At 40.7% G+C, this 21,430-nt stretch overlaps 1 protein-coding gene across 8 annotated transcripts in view; it reads left to right on the top strand.

The window, feature by feature from the left end:
- CNTRL (centriolin) overlaps positions 1-21,430 on the top strand; it is a 90,330-nt gene that overhangs the window by 65,573 nt on the left and 3,327 nt on the right. For 5 of the 8 annotated variants that reach the window (XM_028493573.2, XM_028493574.2, XM_055086997.1 and 2 more), the window contains 17 exons: positions 807-999; positions 3,384-3,514; positions 3,654-3,794; positions 3,902-4,028; positions 4,807-4,971; positions 6,041-6,200; positions 7,605-7,720; positions 7,803-8,020; positions 10,422-10,579; positions 11,704-11,777; positions 13,645-13,833; positions 14,273-14,498; positions 15,822-16,027; positions 17,010-17,150; positions 18,797-19,066; positions 19,246-19,308; positions 20,260-20,466. In XM_028493573.2, the coding sequence (XP_028349374.1) occupies positions 807-999; positions 3,384-3,514; positions 3,654-3,794; positions 3,902-4,028; positions 4,807-4,971; positions 6,041-6,200; positions 7,605-7,720; positions 7,803-8,020; positions 10,422-10,579; positions 11,704-11,777; positions 13,645-13,833; positions 14,273-14,498; positions 15,822-16,027; positions 17,010-17,150; positions 18,797-19,066; positions 19,246-19,308; positions 20,260-20,466 (2,785 nt within the window). Of the gene's footprint in view, positions 1-806; positions 1,000-3,383; positions 3,515-3,653; positions 3,795-3,901; positions 4,041-4,806; positions 4,972-6,040; positions 6,201-7,604; positions 7,721-7,802; positions 8,021-10,421; positions 10,580-11,703; positions 11,778-13,644; positions 13,834-14,272; positions 14,503-15,821; positions 16,028-17,009; positions 17,151-18,796; positions 19,067-19,245; positions 19,309-20,259; positions 20,467-21,430 lie in introns of those variants that run through there. The other 3 variants (XM_028493576.2, XM_028493577.2, XM_055086998.1) reach the window with 3 other exon arrangements.

The following is a 21,430-nucleotide window of genomic DNA, read 5'->3' as shown; positions in this document are numbered from 1 at the left end:
GTCTCTCCCGTTGCGGAGCACAGGCTCCAGATGCGCAGGCTCAGCGGCCATGGCTCACGGGCCCAGCCGCTCCGCGGCATTTGGGATCCTCCCGGACCGGGGCACGAACCCGTGTCCCCTGCCTCGGCAGGCGGACTCTCCACTGCGCCACCAGGGAAGCCCAAGGTGAAGTTTTTTGAGGGGGGTGTAGTGCAGTGGGAGAACCACTTCTTTTCCTAGTTATAAATGTATAATAAATGATCATTTTAGGGAATTTGGATAACACAGAAATGTTCAAAGAAGAATTAATCTGTTAATATGTTGATGAATTTATTTTCATGTTTTTCTGTCAATGACAGTCCCGTTTTCAAATAATTTTGACTTTAGCCTTGAGTTACCAAGTCCTGTGTTACGCTTTCTGATTTGTCAAATATCGTCACCATAATTTTACTCTAGTAGAAACTTAGGATAGTTTTGAGGGAATGGATGATTATTGAGGCAGTGGTTTGTTTTATTTTCATACCACAGAAGAATTGAAGTATCAGCATTTTCTTGACCAAGTGCTGATGAAAAAATAATCTTTATATTTAAAAGGACAAAACAACTGCCTCATACATTATACATATTATCCACTTATTGTCAACAGTATGCCATGTTGAATAAAAAGGTAAGCATAGACATTGAACTTAATCAGATGTAGCTGTCTGTCCAGTCCCTTCTCATATAAAATTAGAAAATCATTGTGCATCTTTTTGTCATTAGGCTACAAGTATCTATATTGTCACATTTAAAATCTCTTGATGAGTGTGTATATATGATTTTTTTAGAGACTTCATTGATGGAAATGTTGAGAGTCTTATGAATGAACTAGAAATAGAAAAATCACTCAGGCACCACGAAGATATTGTAGATGAAATTGAGTGCATCGAGAAGACCCTCCTGAAACGTCGAGCAGAGCTCAGGGAGGCTGACCAACTGCTGGCGGAAGCTGAGAGTGAACTTTCACACACAACCGAGAAAGTATGTGCTGCTGTGCTTGGGTTGAGACGGCTTGCTGTCTTGCTGTCAGCGGCGGCGGCAGGAAGGGTTAGAAAGAAAACGTGAAGAGCACAGTGGTCCAAGTCAGGCTGTGCTCTGCTAGTTAAGGAGCTGTGAGGATTTGGGCAAGTTGCTTAAGTCCCCGAGCTTTGCTTTTCTCCTCTGTAAATTCAGGCTAAGAAAACCTAGGCTGTTCAGTATGAATTAAATGAAGTATAATTAACCTAGATTATACTAATTAACTTGGATTATACTAATTATACTAGAATTAACCTAGTATAATTCAGTATGAATTAAATGCAATAGCATATTTAAAGCTCCTGAAAGTCATTTAGTTCCTAACACACCCCCACCTCCTTATCCTGTGTGTGTCTTTTAAAAATTATTCGGGTGTGATATCTGTGTTTATTAAGTAGGTCAATCTTATATTCTTATAACAATGGACCTCACAAGACTCTTATTCTTACTTTGTTCTCCAAGTTGATAGTAATATAAAATCAAATATTTTTTGGCCTGAGGTAGTATTCTTAAGACTGAAACACAGAGGAAGTTGGGGAGGAAAAGGAACTGCCTTTTATGAGCCCCTGCTATGGCCACACATTGGCTGTTTTATAAATACCACTTCATTTAACCTTCCTGGCAGCGTTGTAAGATGGTCATTAGCCCAGTTCGCACATGTAGGTCAGAGGCTGGTCTAGCCCAGGGTCACACAGTTAAAGTTCTGACTCACCAAGAGAGCTTTAGATGGGAATTCGAGGATAAAAAACAAAAGTCCCAAATCCATATGGGGCACATCAGGAACTACTATTTTTATATTGTTATTTCAACATGGATCAATTTAAATGAATAGAAATCTATTACCCAGGAACTGAAATGAAGGATTTATTAAAGAAATTCTGTGAATGATGGCTTTAATAAGAATGGAAAAGTTTCCTCATCTCTTTTCAGGTGATCAGTTCCCTCTTCTGTCACATGTTAGATTACTGTGAGAGAAAATAGGTTTGAGCAGGACCAGAGAAAAATGTATCACTGGTGTATAAAAGAAAATTGCTGAGACCGGTAGCTGGCAGAGATAGAAAGTGAACCAAGACTAATAAGCTCTTCCTCCTTCATCCTCCCAAAATGACTCAGGGAAGCAGCTTGCTAAAAAGGAAGAGGAAAGGAGAAAGTGCTGCATTTTGTAAGGAATGTGCCAGACTTGTTAAAACCTGACATAGAAGGGGATAAAAAACTACTTAGAGACGTGGCTGGCTTTCTGTAGTGTATAGTGAGTTCTGTCCAACGCTTTGCTGATGAATCTGGTAGACACCAGCTATCCGAAGTGGAAAGAAGTGTGGTGAAATATCTAGCTCTCTGGGAGCTGGCCAAACCCTCTTGCATCCACACGGAGTACTTACTAGACGAGCTTCACATACAGATGCCTCTGACGTGAGTGCAACTGCAACGCGGAGTGTTTTGGCAGAAAAGTGAGTCACTGCTCAACCAAGTACAAACCATACTCTGTTTTTGGACCTCTCCTGACATTATTTTAAGCCTCTTATTTTAGACAGAAAAAGAAACCAAGGTGACAAAAAAAAAAAAATGATGTTCTTGCCAAATCATATATAGGAAGATTTTGAAATACTTCAAAAGTATTAAATATTTGTGTTTCTCAGCCATAATTAAATCATCCTTAGATTAATGGGGTTTTACTTAACAAGATAATATCTAGAGTAAAGGAAGAATCTTTATGTGGAGGGAATATTGGTAGAATCACTTCCTTGCCACTTAATTGGGTAGATATTTGTTTTTTCACTTTTTTCTTCTCTTTTTAAAATTTCTTGTTTTCCTTTTTTTTGGGTTGTTGTTTTGGGGTAGATATTTTTAAGTGAAAAAAATAACATATAATAATATTACAGATTATTTTTAAATAAAACATCATCCACCATCTCACCACCCTCAGATGACTATTTTTGTTTTTGCATAGCCTTTCTGTCTTTGTTGACAAGATAGTTTTCTATAGTTGCTCTTACAGTGCTTAAACCATTTAAAATTTTATTTTCAGCCAACATTTTATCATTAACATTCTTCTATGTTACTACATTGTCATTATTTTAAAGACTGCACAGTATTCCATTGTGTTGATGCATTATCACTTACTGAATCGATTGTTTGTCAAGTCTTATATTATTTCAGTATACAATGAGCATTTTTGTGTAATAGTTCTTCTGAATTCTCTTTTGAGAATTGGAGAGTCAAAGTGAATGAACATTTTTATCAGTCTTTCTGTATTGTCTTGTTTTCCAAGAGCTGTGCCAATTTACGATACCAATAGCCGTGAGAGAGTATTGTAACTGAATTGCTTTTAACGACAGTTTCTTTTCTAGACAAAAAATGCTGTTGAAAAGTTCACTGATGCCAAAAGAGATTTATTGCAAACTGAGAAAGATGCTGAGGAGTTAGAAAGGAGAGCTCAGGAAACTGCTGTTAACCTTGTCAAAGCCGATCAGCAGCTCAGGTAGGTGGACTCCCTCAGCCATTGATGTACTCAGTGAGATGAATGAGAAGTTTGATTCTAAGAGGACTATAATTGCTCTATGATAAACAATGCACGTCAAGTCTAAGGAGTCTGGGGGAAATAAAGAGATGTGTTTTAGATTGCTCCAGGCTGACACAAAGGATTTGGAGCAGCACAAAATTGAGCAAGAAGAAATCTTGAAAGAGATAAACAAAGTTGTTGCAGCAAAAGACTCAGAATTCCAGTGTCTAACCAAGAAGACGGAAAAACTGACAGAAGAGTAAGTACGGCCTCTGCAGGCCTTCAAGGGGCTTGTGCTGGAAGGCGGCTGGCTCTTGGGGCTCTGTCTCCCTTCCAATTTGCTGTAGTACTGCTGGTGCTTTGTAGGCTGCAGAAGCTGCAAAAAGACATCGAGACCGCAGAACGCACTGAGGATCATCACCTGCAGGTGCTTAGAGAGTCGGAGACCCTCCTGCAGGCCAAGAGAGCAGAGCTGGAGAAGCTGAAAAGCCAGGTATGGCAGTAGACACCTTGAAAACCAGTTCATGCTGCTTTGAGACCTACATTTGTGTTATGATTATAAAAAGTAATACATGTTTGATTGTAGAAAAGACTGGAAAATACATAATAAAGTATAAAGCATAAATGAGGCTATATATCCTAGTGGTTAAGAATAGAGTCCAACCCAAATTTGAATCTCAACTCAGTACGATATATTATTGAATAAGTGAGTCTCAAAACACAATATGCTCTGAGATCATTTATGTTAAATGTGTTTATGTATACTTGTGTTTGAACTTTTAGTCTATACCAAAGTACAAACATGGTCATCTGATAAGGGGGGATTGTGAATATTTTCTATTCCTTTTGCATGTCTGCATTTTCTGCTTTTCTGTAACTACATATGTATTGCCCTTAAAATTGTTAAGTTTTAAATTTACAAAATGAATAAATTTTTTAAATCCTTGCCTAACTTCCATTGCCAAGGTGGTTGTCAACTGGAATAAAATATAGATATGAAAGTTCTTTGAAAACCGTAACCTGAAGGATAATCATTATTATCATACTGTTGTTTTTGCTGTGATTTAAGTGTTTTTACCTGTGTGAGCTCAAGGCCTTTATTAGGCATTTTATGCCTGCAGCCCCCCAGCCTGGCCTTCCTGACTCTTGCAGCTAGGATTGTGAGAATTAGACCTACCTCCTAATTTCCCCACACAACCTTTAGCTGGACTAAATATTCTCCATCTCAGCACTTTGTCAGGCTTTGCATTCTTTACTTTTCTTTAATGCAGGTAACAGGTCAGCAGCAGGAGATGGCTGTCTTGGACAGACAGTTGGGGCATAAAAAGGAGGAGCTGCATCTACTCCAGGGAAGCATGGTCCAGGCCAGAGCTGACCTCCAGGAAGCGCTGAGACTGGGAGAAACTGAAGTAGCTGAGAAGTGCAGTCACATCAGGGTACATTTTTCAATAGTTTTTCTTAAGAGTCCTAGCATAGTCCTGTAGATTTATTTTGAGATATTTTCACTGCTTTCCCCCTAAAATGCAAATATAAATTCCTGAATCTTGATGCCTCTGTAACGAGCTTGGTGTTGTGCTATCTATCCATGCTGTGGCTGCCATGCATAGCTCTCCCCCTGTGTTGTTTTCTGGACATGCCCAAGGTTTTATGCCTCTGTGCCTTTCTCATACTGTTTCTTCTCTAGGAATTCCCTTTTTGGGAATGTCCAGATCCAACCCAGCCTTCATGGTCCAGCTTCATGCCACTAAGAAAACTTCCCCAACTTTTCCTTTACCCTGGAAGGAGCTTCTCTCGATTCTGAGTTTGGTAGCACTCTGCACATTTCCTAGGGCACCTTAGCCTTTCGTGATCATGTTTCTGTTCCCTGCCTTATTTCCCGACCAGGTGCTGAGCCCCTTGAGGGCAGGAGATGTGTCCGAGTCAGCCTTTTTTCTCTGCAACACATTGCTTTACTCATAGTAAATATTGCATATAAATTTTTTTTTCTTCTTTTTTTTTATTTTTTTTTTTAACATCTTTATTGGAGTATAACTGTTTTACAATAGTGTGTTAGTTTCTCCTTTACAACAAAGTGAATCAGTTATACATATACATATGTTCCCATATCTCTTCCCTCTTGCATCTCCCTCCCTCCCACCCTCCCTATCCCAGCCCTCTCATGGTCACAAAGCACAGAGGTGATCTCCCTGTGCTATGCGGCAGCTTCCCACTAGCTATCTAATTTACATTTGGTAGTGCATTGCATATAAATTTTAAATGAAGATAACGTGTTACTTTTTTACTTCTATTATACTGAAATATGTTAGTGTAAAATATAGTGCTGTTCTTGACGTAAAACTCAAACATGAGCTTGTTTCCAAATGAGAATTTCTATGAAACGAGACAGTTAATAACAGAACTGATTTTAAAGTAATTTCTATTCATAACTTGGTGAAGGTGGGTTGACTTTTTTCTTTTCTTTTTTCTTTTCTTTTCTTTTCTTTTCTTTTCTTTTTCTTTGCACAGGAACTAAAATCTCTTCTGGAAGAACTGAGTTTTCAGAAAGGAGAACTGAATGTCCAGATTAGTGAGAAAAAAAATCAACTTTCACTTACAAAGCAGGAAATTGAAAAAGAGGAAGAAAATCTCCAGGTAGTTTTAGGGCAAATGTCTAAACATAAAACTGGTAAGTTTAAAGTTTAACCTTATTTCTAACCAAAGAAAAGCAGATTATAAAAGGAATATGATATTTTCTGCCACTCAAATTGACTAAAAGCAAAATAATCATCTTCATTGCTGACCAGGGTGTGATGAAAGAAGAGCACTTACAGGCTGTTGATTGAAGTATAAAATGGAACAACCTCCCAGTGTCTTAAGACTATTAAACTCACACCTGTTAAACTGGGTAGCCCATTTTCAGTTATCTAGAGAGGGCAAGCGTTTATATACATCGCAGCAATATTTGTTTTATTTCTCTCTCTCTTTTTTTTTTTTAAGAAGTAAGCCTTTATTTCCTTGTTTTACAAATTAAGTTGACTCAGTTACTTGCAACAGAAATTATAATGACAAAATTTGGAAACAAATGAATAATTTAAAAACCATATTTTGGGCTTCCCTGGTGGCGCAGTAGTTAAGAATCCGCCTGCCAATGCAGGGGACACGGGTTCGAGCCCTGGTCCAGGAAGATCCCACATGCCGTGGAGCAACTAAGCCCGTGCGCCACAACTACTGAGCCTGCACTCCAGAGCCCGCGAGCCACAACTCCTGAAGCCCGGGCGCCTAGAGCCCGGGCTCTGCAACAAGAGAAGCCACCGCAATGAGAAGCCCGCACACCGCAACCAAGAGTAGCCCCCGCTTACTGCAACTAGAGAAAGCCCGCGCACAGCAACAAAGACCCAACGCAGCCAAAAATAAATAAATAAAATAAATAAATTTTTTAAAAAAAACATTTTAACATTTAATGACATGTAAAAATGCTGATGAAAGAAGAGTGAAAAAATAGATAAAAACTGAATATTGAGTGTAGTCCCAGTTTATTTTAAAATATATATATGTGTGTGTGTGTCTATTTGTGTGCGTGCGCTCCTGGTAGGGAATACATCAAAATGCTATTGCAGTAGTGATTGTCTTTGGATGGTAGGATAATGATGGGTTTTCATTTTTTTCTTTTATACTTTTTTCCAATTTTCTATAATGAACAAATATTTTTATAATTAGATAAAAGTAGTTAATATTTAAAAATCTGTATTTCAAAGGACAAAAGAATTGTTATATAAATCTCAGCTGATATATTTTAAAATTTTTCCTATTTATTTTGATTTAAATTCTTTTAGGTAGGGTAAGTACTTTTTAGAACTAGATCTCTGTTGAATGTTTTTGTTTAAATGTTTATAACAAATTAATGTTTAGCAATACTTTTAAAGGCTTTTTACATTCATAATACAATTAATTAGTTCCATTAATTCAGCACAACAAATATATTTTTATTATCTTTTGTTTCTTGTATCAGCCAGTAGCATTATTTTCTGTTTCATTTTGTAAATGTTTCCACATTCGTTTAATAGCCTGGACCATGCTTTGTTTCTGTTAGAACTAAAGAATATTCTGGACATGTTGCAACTTGAAAACAATGAGCTGCAAGGTTTGAAGCTACAACATGACCAAAAGGTGTCTGAGTTAGAGAAGGCTCAGGTTGAAGTGCTAGAGGTAATAAACAAAGCTGTTTTACCGGTAGTGAATTGTGGTCTTTCTCAGTTTGCATGGTTGACTCCTCTTTTATCTGCTTTAGGAGAAACTGGAGTTGGACAGTTTGCAGCAGACAGCCCTGCGACAGAAAGGGGAAATGGAGTGGCAGAAGCAGCTCTTGGAGAGGGACAAACAAGAAATTGAGCGAATAACTGCTGAGACCCGAGCACTGCAGTTGTGTGTTGAGTCTTTGTGCAAACAAAAGGAAGATCTCGAAGAGAAATGTGATGGCTGGGAGAAGAAGTTGGCACAAACCAAACGGTGAGAGCAAGAACAAGTAAGCTTGTAAGATCCCATCTGGAAGGCTAAAGCATTATTAACACACTATTCAACAAATTGGAAAATTGAGAAAAGGCAAAAAAATACAAAATACACCACAAACTCAGTATCACAATACAATTCACCAGTAGCATTTTTGGGTGAATTTTCCTTTTAGGTTTTATTTTTCCCAAAAGCATTTTTTAAAATAACTTGTGATTTTTTTTTAAGTAAAATAATATATGCTTGTTCGTGTGTAGGAAGACCCAATCTTAACCCATTGTTAAGATTCAGTTCTCCTCAAATTGATCTATAGATTCAAAACAATCACAGTCAAAATCCCAACAGGTTTTTTAAATAGAAATGGGCTATCTGATTCTAAAATTCATATTGAAATGCAGAGGACCTAGAATAGAATGCAAAACTTTTTAGATATGACACCAAAACAACTTTGAAAAAGAAGAACAAAAGTTTAGGGCTAATGCTATGTGATTTCAAGACAGTATACAGCTATGGTAATCAAAACACTGTGGTATTGGTATAAAGATAAACAAATAGGTCAATGGAACAGAACAGAAGTCTGCAAGTCAACTCACAAATATATGCGCAGCTGATTTTGACAAAGATGCAAAGTAGAGAAAAGATGTTGTTTTCAAAAACTGTTGCTAAAAGCACTACGTATCCAAAACCAAAAAAATGAACCTTGATCTATACCTCACACCACATAGAAAAATTAACTCAAAATGGATCATAAACATAAATGTAAACCAAAATATAAAACTTGTAGGAGAAAACATGGGGGAAAAAATCTTTGTGGCCTTGGGTTAGGCAAAAATTCCTTAGATAAGACGCTGAAAGCATGATCCATAAAAGAGTAAATTGATAAAATTGGACCTCATCAAAATTTAAAACTGTTTCTCAAAAGACACTGTTGAGATAATGAACAGACATGTCACAGACTGCGAGAGAAATCCTGGCAACCATGTATCCGATAAAGGACGTGTACCCAGGATATAATGAACTATCAAAACTCAGTAATTAGAAAATAAAGAACCCAATTTTTCAAATGGGCAAGAGATTTGAAATTTTATTTAAGAAAATGTATGGATGGCAGATAAGCACATGAAAATATGCATGGTATCATTAACCATTAGGGAAATGCAAATTAAAACCACAATTAGATATCATTACACACCTAATAGAACAGCTAAGATTAAACACTGACCATATCAAATGCTAGCGAGGAACTTTCATACACAATTGGTGGGAGTATAAAATGTTAGTAAGACCACTCTGGAAAATAGTTTGGCAGTTACTTAAAAATGCAAGCATACACCTAGCAGATCTAGCTCTCCCGCACCTATAGGTGAAAGCATGTGTCCATATAAAAACTGTACACTGATGTTCATAGCGGCTTTATTTGCAGTAGCCAAAAACTGGAAACAACCTAAATGCCCATCAGCTGGTGAATGGCTTAGCAAATTATAGTATAGCCATACCATAGAATACTACTCAGCAATAAAAAGCAGTGGAGGATTGATACAGACAAATTCATGGATGAATCTCAAAGTAACTATGCTTACTGAAAGAAGCCAGACAAAAACCAGTCCATAGTGTATGATTCCATTCGTGTAAAGGAATGCATGCTCATACATATCTGTTTTTTGGGCAAATCCTATCATACATACAGTGTGTTTCCTGCTTTTTCACTTATCAAAAGTTAGTGATCCATTTTAATCACGTTTTTAAAAATTAATTAATTTATTTTTTGGCTGCATTGGGTCTTCGTTGCTGCACGCAGGCTTTCTCTAGTTGCGGCAAGTGGGGGCTACTCTTCATTGCAGTGCGCAGGCTTCTCATTGCGGTTGCTCCTCTTGTTGCAGAGCACGGGCTTTAGGCACGTGGGCTCAGTAGTTGTGGCTCAAGGGCTCTAGAGCACAGGCTCAGTAGTTGTGGCGCACGGGCTTAGCTGCTCCGCGGCATGTGGGATCTTCCCGGACCAGGGCTCGAACCCGTGTCACCTGCACTGGCAGGTGGATTCTTAACCACTGCGCCACCAGGGAAGTCCTTAATCACATTTTTGGAATTATAAGTGCTATCCATGTTATCCCTGATTTTTATAAAACCGGTTTAGCAAGTCACTTTTTGAAATGATAAACATTTCCAAATGTTCTATTTGGAAAGCTGAAAATAAGATTTCTTTTGAAAATGAGTTGAAGAGCCTTATATTTTGTTAATATTTAATAACATTTAATAATTTGGTAAATTATTAATATTTATTTATTTATATCATCCAGACTCCACAACTACATTGTGAAACATAACACTATTCCTTAGTTGTCACGTGTGTGTGCTTAGACATTTTGTATTTGACAATCTAACTTATTCTCCATTTGTATTGTAGGGTTTTAGCAGCTACAGAAGAGAATAGCAGAACAAAGCAATCAGACTTAGAAAAGTTGGAAGTGGATGTCAGAAAACTGCAGCAGGAGCTAGACCAACTAAACAGAAACAAACTCTCACTGCATAAAGACATCGCAGCCATGCAGCAGCAGCTCCAGGGTATGAGGCAGCACAACAGGAGAGATGTGACTTTCTTCCTTTTGCTAGATTCTTTTTTTAATTGTTTGCTTTCTTATTACAGAAATAATTCATGCTACAGGGCATGGGGTTTCTTTTAGAAGTGAGAAAAATGTTCTAAAATTAGGTATGGTGGTGGTTGTACAACTCTGTGAACTTACTGAAAGCCATGAAATTGTATACTTTAAATGGGTGGAAAATGCATGGTATGAGAATTACATCTCAGTAGAGCTATTTTTAAAAAAAATTAATTCATATTCTTTAGAGAACAATTTTAAAACATAGCAAAACGACAAAATAAAAATTACTATTCACCTCACTCAGATAATTTCTATTATCAATTTAGTAAATATCCTTCCAGATTTTTCCTTTGGGAGTGTGCGTGTGTGTGTGTGTGTAGATTTAAAAACAAAAACAAAGATGCAAATAACATCTCAATTACCAACTCTTTATAAAGCCTCATGATTGTTTAGTTGTAAGTTACTAAGTAATTCTAGCCAACAGTATGCTGTTGAGCACTTACTGTGTCCTGGACATGACGCAGGTGTTTCATATGCATTTTATCACTTAATCCTTGGAACATTTTTATGAGGTAGAAACTATTATTTCACCCATTTACAGATAAAGCAACTTAATTAAGCCTAGTTTCCTTGCGACTCGCCTAAGCGAGAAGTGACTTGCTCAAGCTTACACAGCTAGTAAGTGACAAAACCAGTACAGATATAAAATTTATTCCCAAATTGTCTTCCTGAAAGGTCGTACCAAATTATATTTTTATCAGCAATGTGGAAGGTCCCTGTTTTTAAACCACGCACCTCGTCAACATTAGGTATTATGTGTAAATTTTCATCGTGAGGTTTTGAACATGTAACATGTCTTTTTTTTTTTTTGAACATGCAAGTCTTTAAAAACGTGGGCTCCAAGTCCAGATCTGGATTGTGCATGTACCTCTCTTTTGGCCTTTAATAAGATAGGGTGGCATAGTCATACATTTAACAGAAGGAAGTATAAATTCACTTCTACTCTACTTCTCTGAGGGGACTGATAGGAATCTGGAACATGTATACATATGTGTTTCTTATTTTATGTAAATGTTATTTCTGTAGAAAAACGAGAAGCAGTAAACTCATTACAGGAGGAACTAGCTGATGTCCAAGACCACTTGAACCTAGCAAAACAGGTAAGCCTCACAAAGGTAATCTTCTAGTAGTGTCCTGAAGGCATGCAGATAATTGGTTGAAATAACAAATCAAGTAGGCTGGTTCCTTTTCACATGAGCAGGTCCCTTAGAACCATTTATAAAACACAAATATGATATTTACAAAAATTTTGATGCAGAGCAGTGATTTTCCAGTTTATTTTAGCCCTAGAATTCTTTATTCAAACAACGTTTTACTGGAAGCTAATAAGTAAGGTCGTGGCTAAAAGAGCCCAACGGTCCCTCAGCAGCCACTCTGGGGGCTTCAGGGACCAGATGGACTATCTCTTACCCATGGCACAGATGAAGCCTGCAGAGGCTGGGCTTAGATTTGATCACTCATTGAGCTGCAGAGTAATGGCCAAATCTGGGCCTTCATCTTGTCAGGTGTTGAATAGAGCAGATTCTTTTTTTTTTTTTTTTTTAAATTAATTAATTTATTTATTTATTTGGCTGCGTTGGATCTTTGTTGCTGAGTGCGGGCTTTCTCTAACTGCGGTGAGCGGGGGCTGCTCTTCGTTGCTGTGCACGGGCTTCTCATTGTGGTGGCTCCCCTTGTTGCGGAGCACTGGCTCTAGGCGCGCGGGCTCAGTAGTTGTGTCTCGTGGGCTCTACAGTGCAGGCTCAGTAGTCGCAGCTCACAGGCTTAGTTGCTCCACGGCGTGTGGGATCTTCCCGGAGCAGTGCTCGAACCCCTGTCCTCTGCATTGGCAGGCGGATTCTCAACCACTGTGCCACCAGGGAAGCCCCTAGAGAAGATTCTTTACCCTTGTACTTCTGATCATCTTCTTAAGGTAATTCAGTGTTATCCTGTGAGATTATTGCCAAAATTTGAGTTTCAGAGAAACTCAAACAAGTTTTGGGCCTCAGTTTCCACTCTGTAAATTACAGGTTAGATAAGACATCTAAATTCTCTTCCTTCTACCTTTAAGATTCTGTGTTTCTAAGATATATAAAACTTAAATTATTCTGTCGTTTAAGAAGTCTTATACAGGTTCGTATGAATATTTTCTGTGTTGTTAGAAATATGGTAACTTTTTCTAAAGTGCTTAATTTGGGTTCCTTGAAGAAAGAAGTATTTATTGTTTGAGGTTTTTTGTTTTTTGTTTTTTTGTTTTTTTGGCTGTGTTGGGTCTTTGTTGCTGCACGTGGGCTTTCTCTAGTTGTGGCGAGTGGGGGCTACTCTTTGTTGCGGTGCGTGGGCTTCTCATTGTGGTGGCTTCTCTTGTTGCAGAACACGGGCTCTAGGCACGCTCGGGCTTCAGTAGTTGTGGTGTGCGGGCTCAGTAGTTGTGGCTCGCAGGCTCTAGAGCACCGGCTCAGCAGTTGTGGCGCAGGGGCTTAGTTGCTCCACGGCATGTGGGATCTTCCTGGACCAGGGCTCGAACCCGTGTCCCCTGCATCGGCAGGCGGATTCTTAACCACTGCACCACCGGGGAAGTCCTGTTGTCTGAGTTTTTTAACCTGTATAAATATTTCAAATAGTAACAAAACCATGACTTTAGGTTCATTTTCAGAGTTAAGCCTTATTCACAGCTTTTCTTAATCTTAGCAATCCTGTGAGGTGGGTGTTGTTTATTCCCATCTCAGTGACAAGGCAGCTAAAGCTCAGAGGAAATGAGTCTCTTGGTGAGGTTCTGACATCTCTGTCATCCTAGATACTAAAAAGAGGGCAGCCAGTGATTAAATTGAATTCCAGGTACCTTTGTATGTTTGTTGAAATAATAAAGGATATGGAACTTTTATGCTTTAATTTTGTCAGACTTAGTAGATATATGTAGCTGTGGCACTAGCCACCTGTAGTGAAGGTGGCTTTGTCCGTAGTTTCAATTTGTTCTTTCACCTGAAGGACCTGCTCCACACCACCAAGCGTCAGGATGTACTGCTCAGTGAGCAGACCAGGCTCCAGGAGGACATCAGAGAACAAGTAAAGAAGTTGGAAGTCTGCCGAAAAGAAGAGGAAACAAAACAACAACAACTGCAGGTGTTTCAGAATGAGGTTGAAGAAAACAAGGCCAAACTAGCCCAACAGGAAACGGTACTGCACATCTATGACGTTATATAACAGGAAACATTTTATCACTTGTGTGAGCTTTTTTCCCCTGGAAGAAAGCTGCTGAGAAGTATCCCCCTTGGGACTAGCTTCCCTTACCTGCCCTGTGTGACCAGAGGGGATTTTATACCAACTCTCTGACTCCCTTGGTATTAATATTATGGGCCATTAAGACCATAGAACAGGCCTGGTAAGGAATCTTGAAGGCCACGTGCCAGTTCCTGCTTGAATCCCCTCCTCACATGCTGGCCAAACAGTTTTCCAGTCCCTACTTGATCACCTTTGTAAAGAGAACTCACTCTCTGTCCCCATGGGCTGTTTTCTACTTTCTGTTGAACTGGAATCTATCTAGTGTCCATGAAGATTCCCTCAGGACGCTGGGTATTTGTTATTTTATGACTAACTAAGGTTGTTCTCTATTAAGATGTTGCAGAGACTCCAGAAAGAGAGAGAAAGTGAAGAAGAAAAACTAGAAGCCGGTAGAGTGACACTGAAGGAGCAGCGGCAGCAGCTGGAGAAGGAGACAGCAGGCCAGAGAAGCAGACTGGGGCGGGTGCTGGCCAAGGTGTTGGTGGCTGAAGAGCGCATCAGGACTCTGCAGGAAGAGGAAAGGTGGGGTGAGACCCTGGAGAAGGCGCTCTCCCAGACCCGTAGGTATTCTGGAACATTGCACTGAGGGCGGGGAAATCTGCCGATTGTCGTGTGAAATGTGCAGAGGTGTCCCGGGCCCCAGCTACAGCCCAGACAGGAGGCAGGACAAGCACAGTGGGAAGAATGGTCCCTCATTTGATCCTCCCAGCACTGTGAGAGATGAGGGAACAGGCTCAGAGGCACAGAGGGAATTTGTCGTTACGGAGATAGGATTTGATTCCAAGACTGTCAGGTCTTTTTACTTTTACTGTATTGCTTTCTTCGAGAGTGCTGTCTCAAGGAAGCGGAACATTAAGGCATAGAAGTGCCAAAAGGTGCTCTAAAGGCTTTCTATAAAGTACATTAATTCTGAGCTTTGGAACAATGATCCATTTCATCTCAACCTATTTTAAAAAACTCCACAATATTAACAATTCTACTTCTGTCTAAATTTGACATAGTGAATGGTACCAAGATACAGATGTTGGCCTTTGGGTTTGTTTACTCTCTCGAGCCATACATAAATGAAGTTGACATGGGAATCCAGGGTAAATGATTGTTCTCACATCAATAAATGAGTTTTCCTTTTCTTAGGCCTTAGGTTTTAATAATGCTCAGAAAATGTTGTTCTACCTTGAGTGAACTCAGTGGACTTGGGACCTGAAAGGGTTATTATTCCTTTTTCCCTGGGAACTCTTGACGCATCCAGACCCAACCATCTCATTATGAAACTGAAACTTAACAAATATGCCGAGTCTGACCATGCCAGAGGTGTGAGAAGTGAAATCTGGGCGGGGTGTTGCTTTACAGAGGGTGATTAGAAAAATCTGTTTTAAATATCACTGTTGTGCATAAGCATTATTTATTGAGTACTCACTATGTACTAGGTGTTTGCATACACGATTCCCATTAAACACCAGGAAATACGTTTCTTCTGTAGAAAATAAGATGTGTGCCATTCCAAATCCTGTGTTCTTTCCTCTGTGCTGCCTCCCATGAAGGAAGAAATACTGTGTGCCCCCCTTTATTAAAATTAGGTTTATAAAAAACATTTCAGCAGTCTGTTCCATGTTCCCTGCACCTCAGGGTTGGTGCTCTCTGGTCTCAAAGACTCAAAAGGGAAGACAGTAGCTGTCTGTCACTTTGGGATCAGGCCTCTGGGAACAAATTACATCAAGAGGCACCCTTCTCAGGGCCTTTTTCTGGGCCTCTGGTGTGGGTCAGGGGAGATCTGGACGACTGAGTGATGGAGGAAAGTGCCTGAGTGGGTGGCATGTCGTTGTGGAGTCTGCCCACGGCCAGCCCAGAGCCTCGGGGTAAACTACCTAAAATGCTCATTTCAGAACAACAGCTTTCAGAACGGGAGCGGCAGTTACTGGAGAAGTCAGGCGAGCTTCTGGCTCTGCAGAAGGAGACGGACTCTGTGAGGGCGGACTTCAGCCTCTTGCGGAACCAGTACCTGACAGAGAGAAAGCAAGCCGAGAAGCAGGTCGCCGGCCTCAAGGAAGCACTTAAGATCCAGCGGAGTCAGCTGGAGAAGAACCTTCTCGTGAGTATCCACTGCCCTGGCAGTTTATGAGGAGATGATGCCTTTAAATTTTTAACTAAAATACTTCTTCAATGTAGAGAAAATAAATTACCTGTCAGCCAAGTCCCTAACCCAACTGTGGTTTGTGGTACATTTACGTGTAATTTGTTCCTGAAGCTGATGGTAGATTTTGCCAGAGTCTGGGCTCAGCCCTAGAGGAGCTGTCTGGCTGGCTGGAACGATGGTGGTGTGCACAGACAAGGTCAGCGCTGAGCAGAGAGCACCCTCGGCGGTCCAGCCTCTGCTCACATCTCCCCAGCAGGGTCAAGGAGGGGGTTGGGGAAGGAAAGCCTCTAAAGACATTCTTACCCAGCTGCAGTCTGTGCTCACAGGTTTTTCTCATCACGCCCTTTTTGGTCAACTTTAGTTTTAATTAATCATTATCCTAAAACTGGGAAGCTCAAGCTACCATGGTTTTATCCCTGGAGATAAATTGTGGGAGGTGACACTCAGATGAGTTCAAAACAGTGTATGGTGGGTGGAGGCCAGTGGGCAGCACCGGGGGCTGTCAAAGGAATGGATTTTTCTAACACCCTTTGGAGGAATTAATGTAGCCCTGTTGAATGGTACTTTCCAACCAGGTGCGTTTCCCTAAGGGTGATACGCTTACAACCAGTGATGAGCAACGTGATTGTAAAGATAGTGTGTAGATGTCTCGATTTTAATCCTCCCAGGAACCTATGACAGTGGCTATAGTTAACATCTTAACAGACAAGGGAGAGTAACCTAGTATCAATGGTAACGTTGCAGATCTAGGATTCAGACTCTGGGCTGACAGACTGACCACATGTTTACTCCCAGCTCTACCACAGCTGCTAAAGAAGGCAGGTAGATTATCCCCATTTTATAGCTGAAGCCTAGATGAGAAATGAAGTCACAGAGCTAGTGAGTGCATAAGCCAGCAACGCACACCCCCAGAGTCATTCTCCTCCTCTGGTGCTAGGAGCAAAAGCAGGAGAACAGCTGCATGCAGAAGGAAATGGCAACCATCGAACAGGTGGCCCAGGACAACCACGAGCGGGCCAGGCGCCTGATGAAGGAGCTCAGCCAGATGCAGCAGGAGTACGCGGAGCTCAAGACCCAGGTGCGCCCACACCCCACGGGACTCGGGCAGAGCTTTATTTCTTCAATAGCTCTTTTAAAAGGAGTATTTCTCTGGGAAAATCGTGAAAAGCTAATTAATCAAATCTGTTTTTCTAGTTTTGAAATGTAGAAATGTACCTCCACAAGAAAAAAAGTATTTGTTCAAAATATACTTTTTTTAAAATTAATTTTTATTGGAGTAGAGTTGCTTTACAGTGTTGTGTTAGTTTCTACTGTACAGCAAAGTGAATCAGCTATACATATACATATATCCCCTCTTTTTTGGATTTCCTTCCCATTTAGGTCACCACAGTGCATTAAGTAGAGTTCCCTGTGCTACACAGTAGGTTCTCATTAGTTGTCTATTTTATACATAGTATCAATAGTGTCAAAATATACTTTTAAAATGCCCTTCAGTTCAACAAGGTTTTAGTGTTAGTTTTTGAAAGAAAAATGGCAGCTCTTCAGCATAAAATTTTATCATGTCCCAAAGCACTGTATTGAAATGTTAGATTTTATGTCAGAAACAAGTCTGTAAGAGCCAAACCCCAGGAGAAGGAAAAAATGACCCCCGGGGAAACCTTTGATAACCTGTAATGTTGCCAAGCTGAGGGTGGGAAAGCAGTTCACGCTAGATGGAGGGTCTAACCCTAGACCCCCCTGGTGTCCCTTAGCCATTGGCAGCAGCTGGGCCACCCCAGAGCTCCAGTCTAGTCAGGCTGCTGGGGCCACTCGGTTGAGCCTGCTACACCTCGTCCTTTGGATAACCCTGCGTGGCCATTCAGTTTCATCTGTGCCTATAGCCACCCGCCCCCCAGCCCTGCCACACACACACCCACACACCCACCCCCTCTTTGGCTCAAGAAAAAATAACTGTTTTAATTAAAGGCCCCCCCAGCCTCTGCAAACTTGGAAGGGCAGTTAGAAGTGGGTATGACTGTGGTATCTTCACTAAGCTCTTTATTATGGAGAGAGCCACATAGGGTAGTCTCAGGTCTTAAACACAAACTGTAAAACCTGAGGAAACCTCCAGACTGCCGAAACCACCAGATTCTTCACCCGTAAAATGAAAACATTGGACCAGATCTTTTCTAAGGCCCCTTCCAGCATTAACATTTATAATCTGGATCACTTACGGCTTGTTTAGGTAAATGGCCCTTTTCTCATTTGGGTACCACTAAGGTGCTTTGTATAAATTCTCACCTAGTTCTTGCATTTCGGGATGCAAGGTATTATCTTCATGTTAAATGAGGTAAGAGAGGTTCAGAAGTTAGCTAACTTGCCCTAAGTCATACTGGTAATGTTTACTGGAAACGAGATTGGTATCCAGCCTCTGTCTAGCTCCAGAGAGACTGACTTCTATAGAGTAATGCACCTTCAAGGAACATGGCACCCATGCTTTTCTAAATGGAAGTTGCTTCAGTCAAATGTCAGTAAAATCGTTTACTTGGTAGCTTATAGATACTTGAATAGCTGAAAAATCACAAGTTTTTACCATTCTAATCATAGTAATTAACATTTGTAGGTCTGTAAATACATGACACATGTATTTAAAACATTAAATTTAAATCATTAACAATAACAGTTCAATTCCAGGTAAGTCCCGAACTTTACCTAGTGGTTATTTGACTCTCACTCACTCCTTAGATGGAAAACCAAAAAGACTTGGAAAGAAGACAAATGGAAATCGGTGAAGCAATGAGGACACTTAAGTCTGAAGTGAAAGATGAAATCCGAACCAGCCTGAAGAATCTTAACCAGTTTCTTCCAGAAGTACCAGCAGATCTGGAAGCTGTTTTGGAAAGGAACGAGAACCTAGGAGGGCTGGAAAGCTTGAAAGAGAACTTTCCATTCCCCGTGAGTGAGAGACCATCACCTTTTGAAGAAAAACTGAATTTTTCTCATGTTCACATAATGGTAAGGGTTTATTTTATCCTGCTATTCTGTGGACTTCATAAAAGGATAATTTGGTTCCCACCTACCCTAGATAAGCTCAAACACAGACTTGAGGATGGAAGAGGGTTAGAGGAGGGAAAGGTGGGTTGGTTACTGATGGTGGTGCTTAGAGACTCTGTTTCCCTTTCCCTCTGAAAAAGGATGAACACTGGCGTGGAGAGGCACTCCGAGAGAAACTGCGTCACCGTGAAGATCGACTCAAGGTCGCCCTTTTAAAAGAAAACTACAGTATAAGATACTTGGCATATTGAGGAGAGTGGGGGAAATTGCTCTGTTGCAGCTCTCACAGGAGTTTTATAGATTACACGTTCGAAGCTCAGAGAAGGATCTCTTTCTATAGGCAGCTGAAAACAGGTGTCTAGAATAGCTCATTGCTGACCTAAAAATTGGGGGGTTAAGAGTTTAGGTGGGAGTTGGAAAATGAGAGTGAGTTAGATAGAACAAGAGAGGACAGAATGCATCTTTGGAGAACGGCCACTTACAGCGAGGGCTGAGAAGGAGCCATGGGCAGTACCAAGTGAGTGGAGGCCCTTGACATCAAATAGCCTCCAGCCACGTGTGACTGTTTAAGTGTAAATTCACTTTAATTAAATCAGGTTAAAAATTCACTTCTTCAGTTACCACGTTTCAAGTGCTCAAAGGCCACACATGACCAGTGGCTACTAGAGTGGGCAGCACAGATATAGAACATTCCCGTCATCACAGAAAGTTCTGTGGGACAGCGCTTGCTGTTGACTTTAATAAGAGAATCATTTCAAAGGTACGGTGGAGAAGCCAGAACGTAGTATGGCGTTGAGGATTACATACATTGTGAGAGACTCTGAAGATACCCAGTATAAACCAATCTTCTAAGTCTGGGCAGTAAAGAGAGAGAGATGAGGCAGTCACTTAATGGGGAGGCCAGGGATGCTGAAATCCTAAGTGTTGTGACAGCAGAGAGAACAGGCTGAGTTTAAGGCCCAGTTAATGACAACACAGAGAGTAGCCATCTGGCACCTCCTACCTTTTTTTTTTTTTTTTTTTTTTTTAAGGACAAGAAGAGGATTTTCAGCAGCCATTCCTATTTTATGATAGTCAGATTTGCCTATCAAATGTTAAACGTGAGGAAAGGTACCCAGTGTTAGTTCTAATATATTCTACCGTAACACTTTCAGGCCCAGCTTCGACACTGTATGTCCAAGCAGGCAGAAGTGTTAAGCAAAGGGAAGCGGCAGACAGAGGGCACTTTACACAGCTTGAGGAGACAAGTGGATGCCTTGGGGGAATTGGTCACCAGCACATCTGTAGATTCCACGTCATCACCCGGTCTGTCTCAGCTGGAGTCTTCCCTTGCAGAGGACTCCCGTCTTGGACCAAGCCAGGTAGGAGGAAGCTCTTCACAAGGGGTCTGACTTATACATGGAAAGTACCTGAAAGCTTTGGGGTCCATAATCTTGAGGAGACTCAGAAGGATATGAATGCCACCTTCAAATCTCTGAAAAACTTGTCTTAGGAAAGACTTGCTTTTTCATGGTCCCTGGGGAAACTGGAATCAATTGGTTGGTAGATGTATAAAGAGGATAAGCTGATGATTTAGGGAATAGCCTAGGAAACTGGGTGACCTGTCAGGGATATAGTTAATTCTTCTATAAATGCCTTCCGCTTCTGGATATCCTTATCATCTACTTGGTCAATATAAAGAGTTTAGGGAATTCCCTGGTAGTCCAGTGGTTAGGACTCTGTACTCTCACTGCTACGGGCCCAGTTCGATCCCTGATTGGGGAACTAAAATCCCATAAGCTGGGACTTCCCTGGTGGTGCAGTGGTTAAGAATCTGCCTGCCAAGGCAGGGGACACAGGTTCGAGCCCTGGTCTGGGAAAATCCCACATGCCGCAGAGCAACTAAGCCCGTGCGCCACAACTACTGAGCCTGCACTCTAGAGCCCGCGGGCCACAACTACTGAAGCCTGCGCGCCTAGAGCCCATGCTCCGCAGCAAGAGAAGCCCGCGTACCGCAACGAAGACCCAACGCAGCCAAAAATAAATTAACAACAACAAAAAAGTTATAAAATCCCATAAGCTGTGCGGCACGGCCAAAAAAAAAGTTTAGACCTCTGAAACCAACTTGAGTCCCAGTTTAGTCTGCCCGTTTGGGAAGATGACTGTGCCAACTGTTAATCCTCAGCAAAGTTTGAACAGAGAGTTTGAACTCTTAACTGAGTCTCTATTAGAAAAAAAACCCTGGATTTCACAAGTTTTCTGTGTGAGACTTACAAAAGGTTAATAATTAGGAGGAACATAAAATATACTCATGGAATCAGTAAATAACACAGTATTACTGTCAGA

Source organism: Physeter macrocephalus, chromosome 9, assembly GCF_002837175.3.
Source record: "Physeter macrocephalus isolate SW-GA chromosome 9, ASM283717v5, whole genome shotgun sequence".
In the NCBI taxonomy this organism is placed as follows: domain Eukaryota; kingdom Metazoa; phylum Chordata; class Mammalia; order Artiodactyla; family Physeteridae; genus Physeter; species Physeter macrocephalus.
This window is presented reverse-complemented; position numbering and strand designations above follow the sequence as displayed.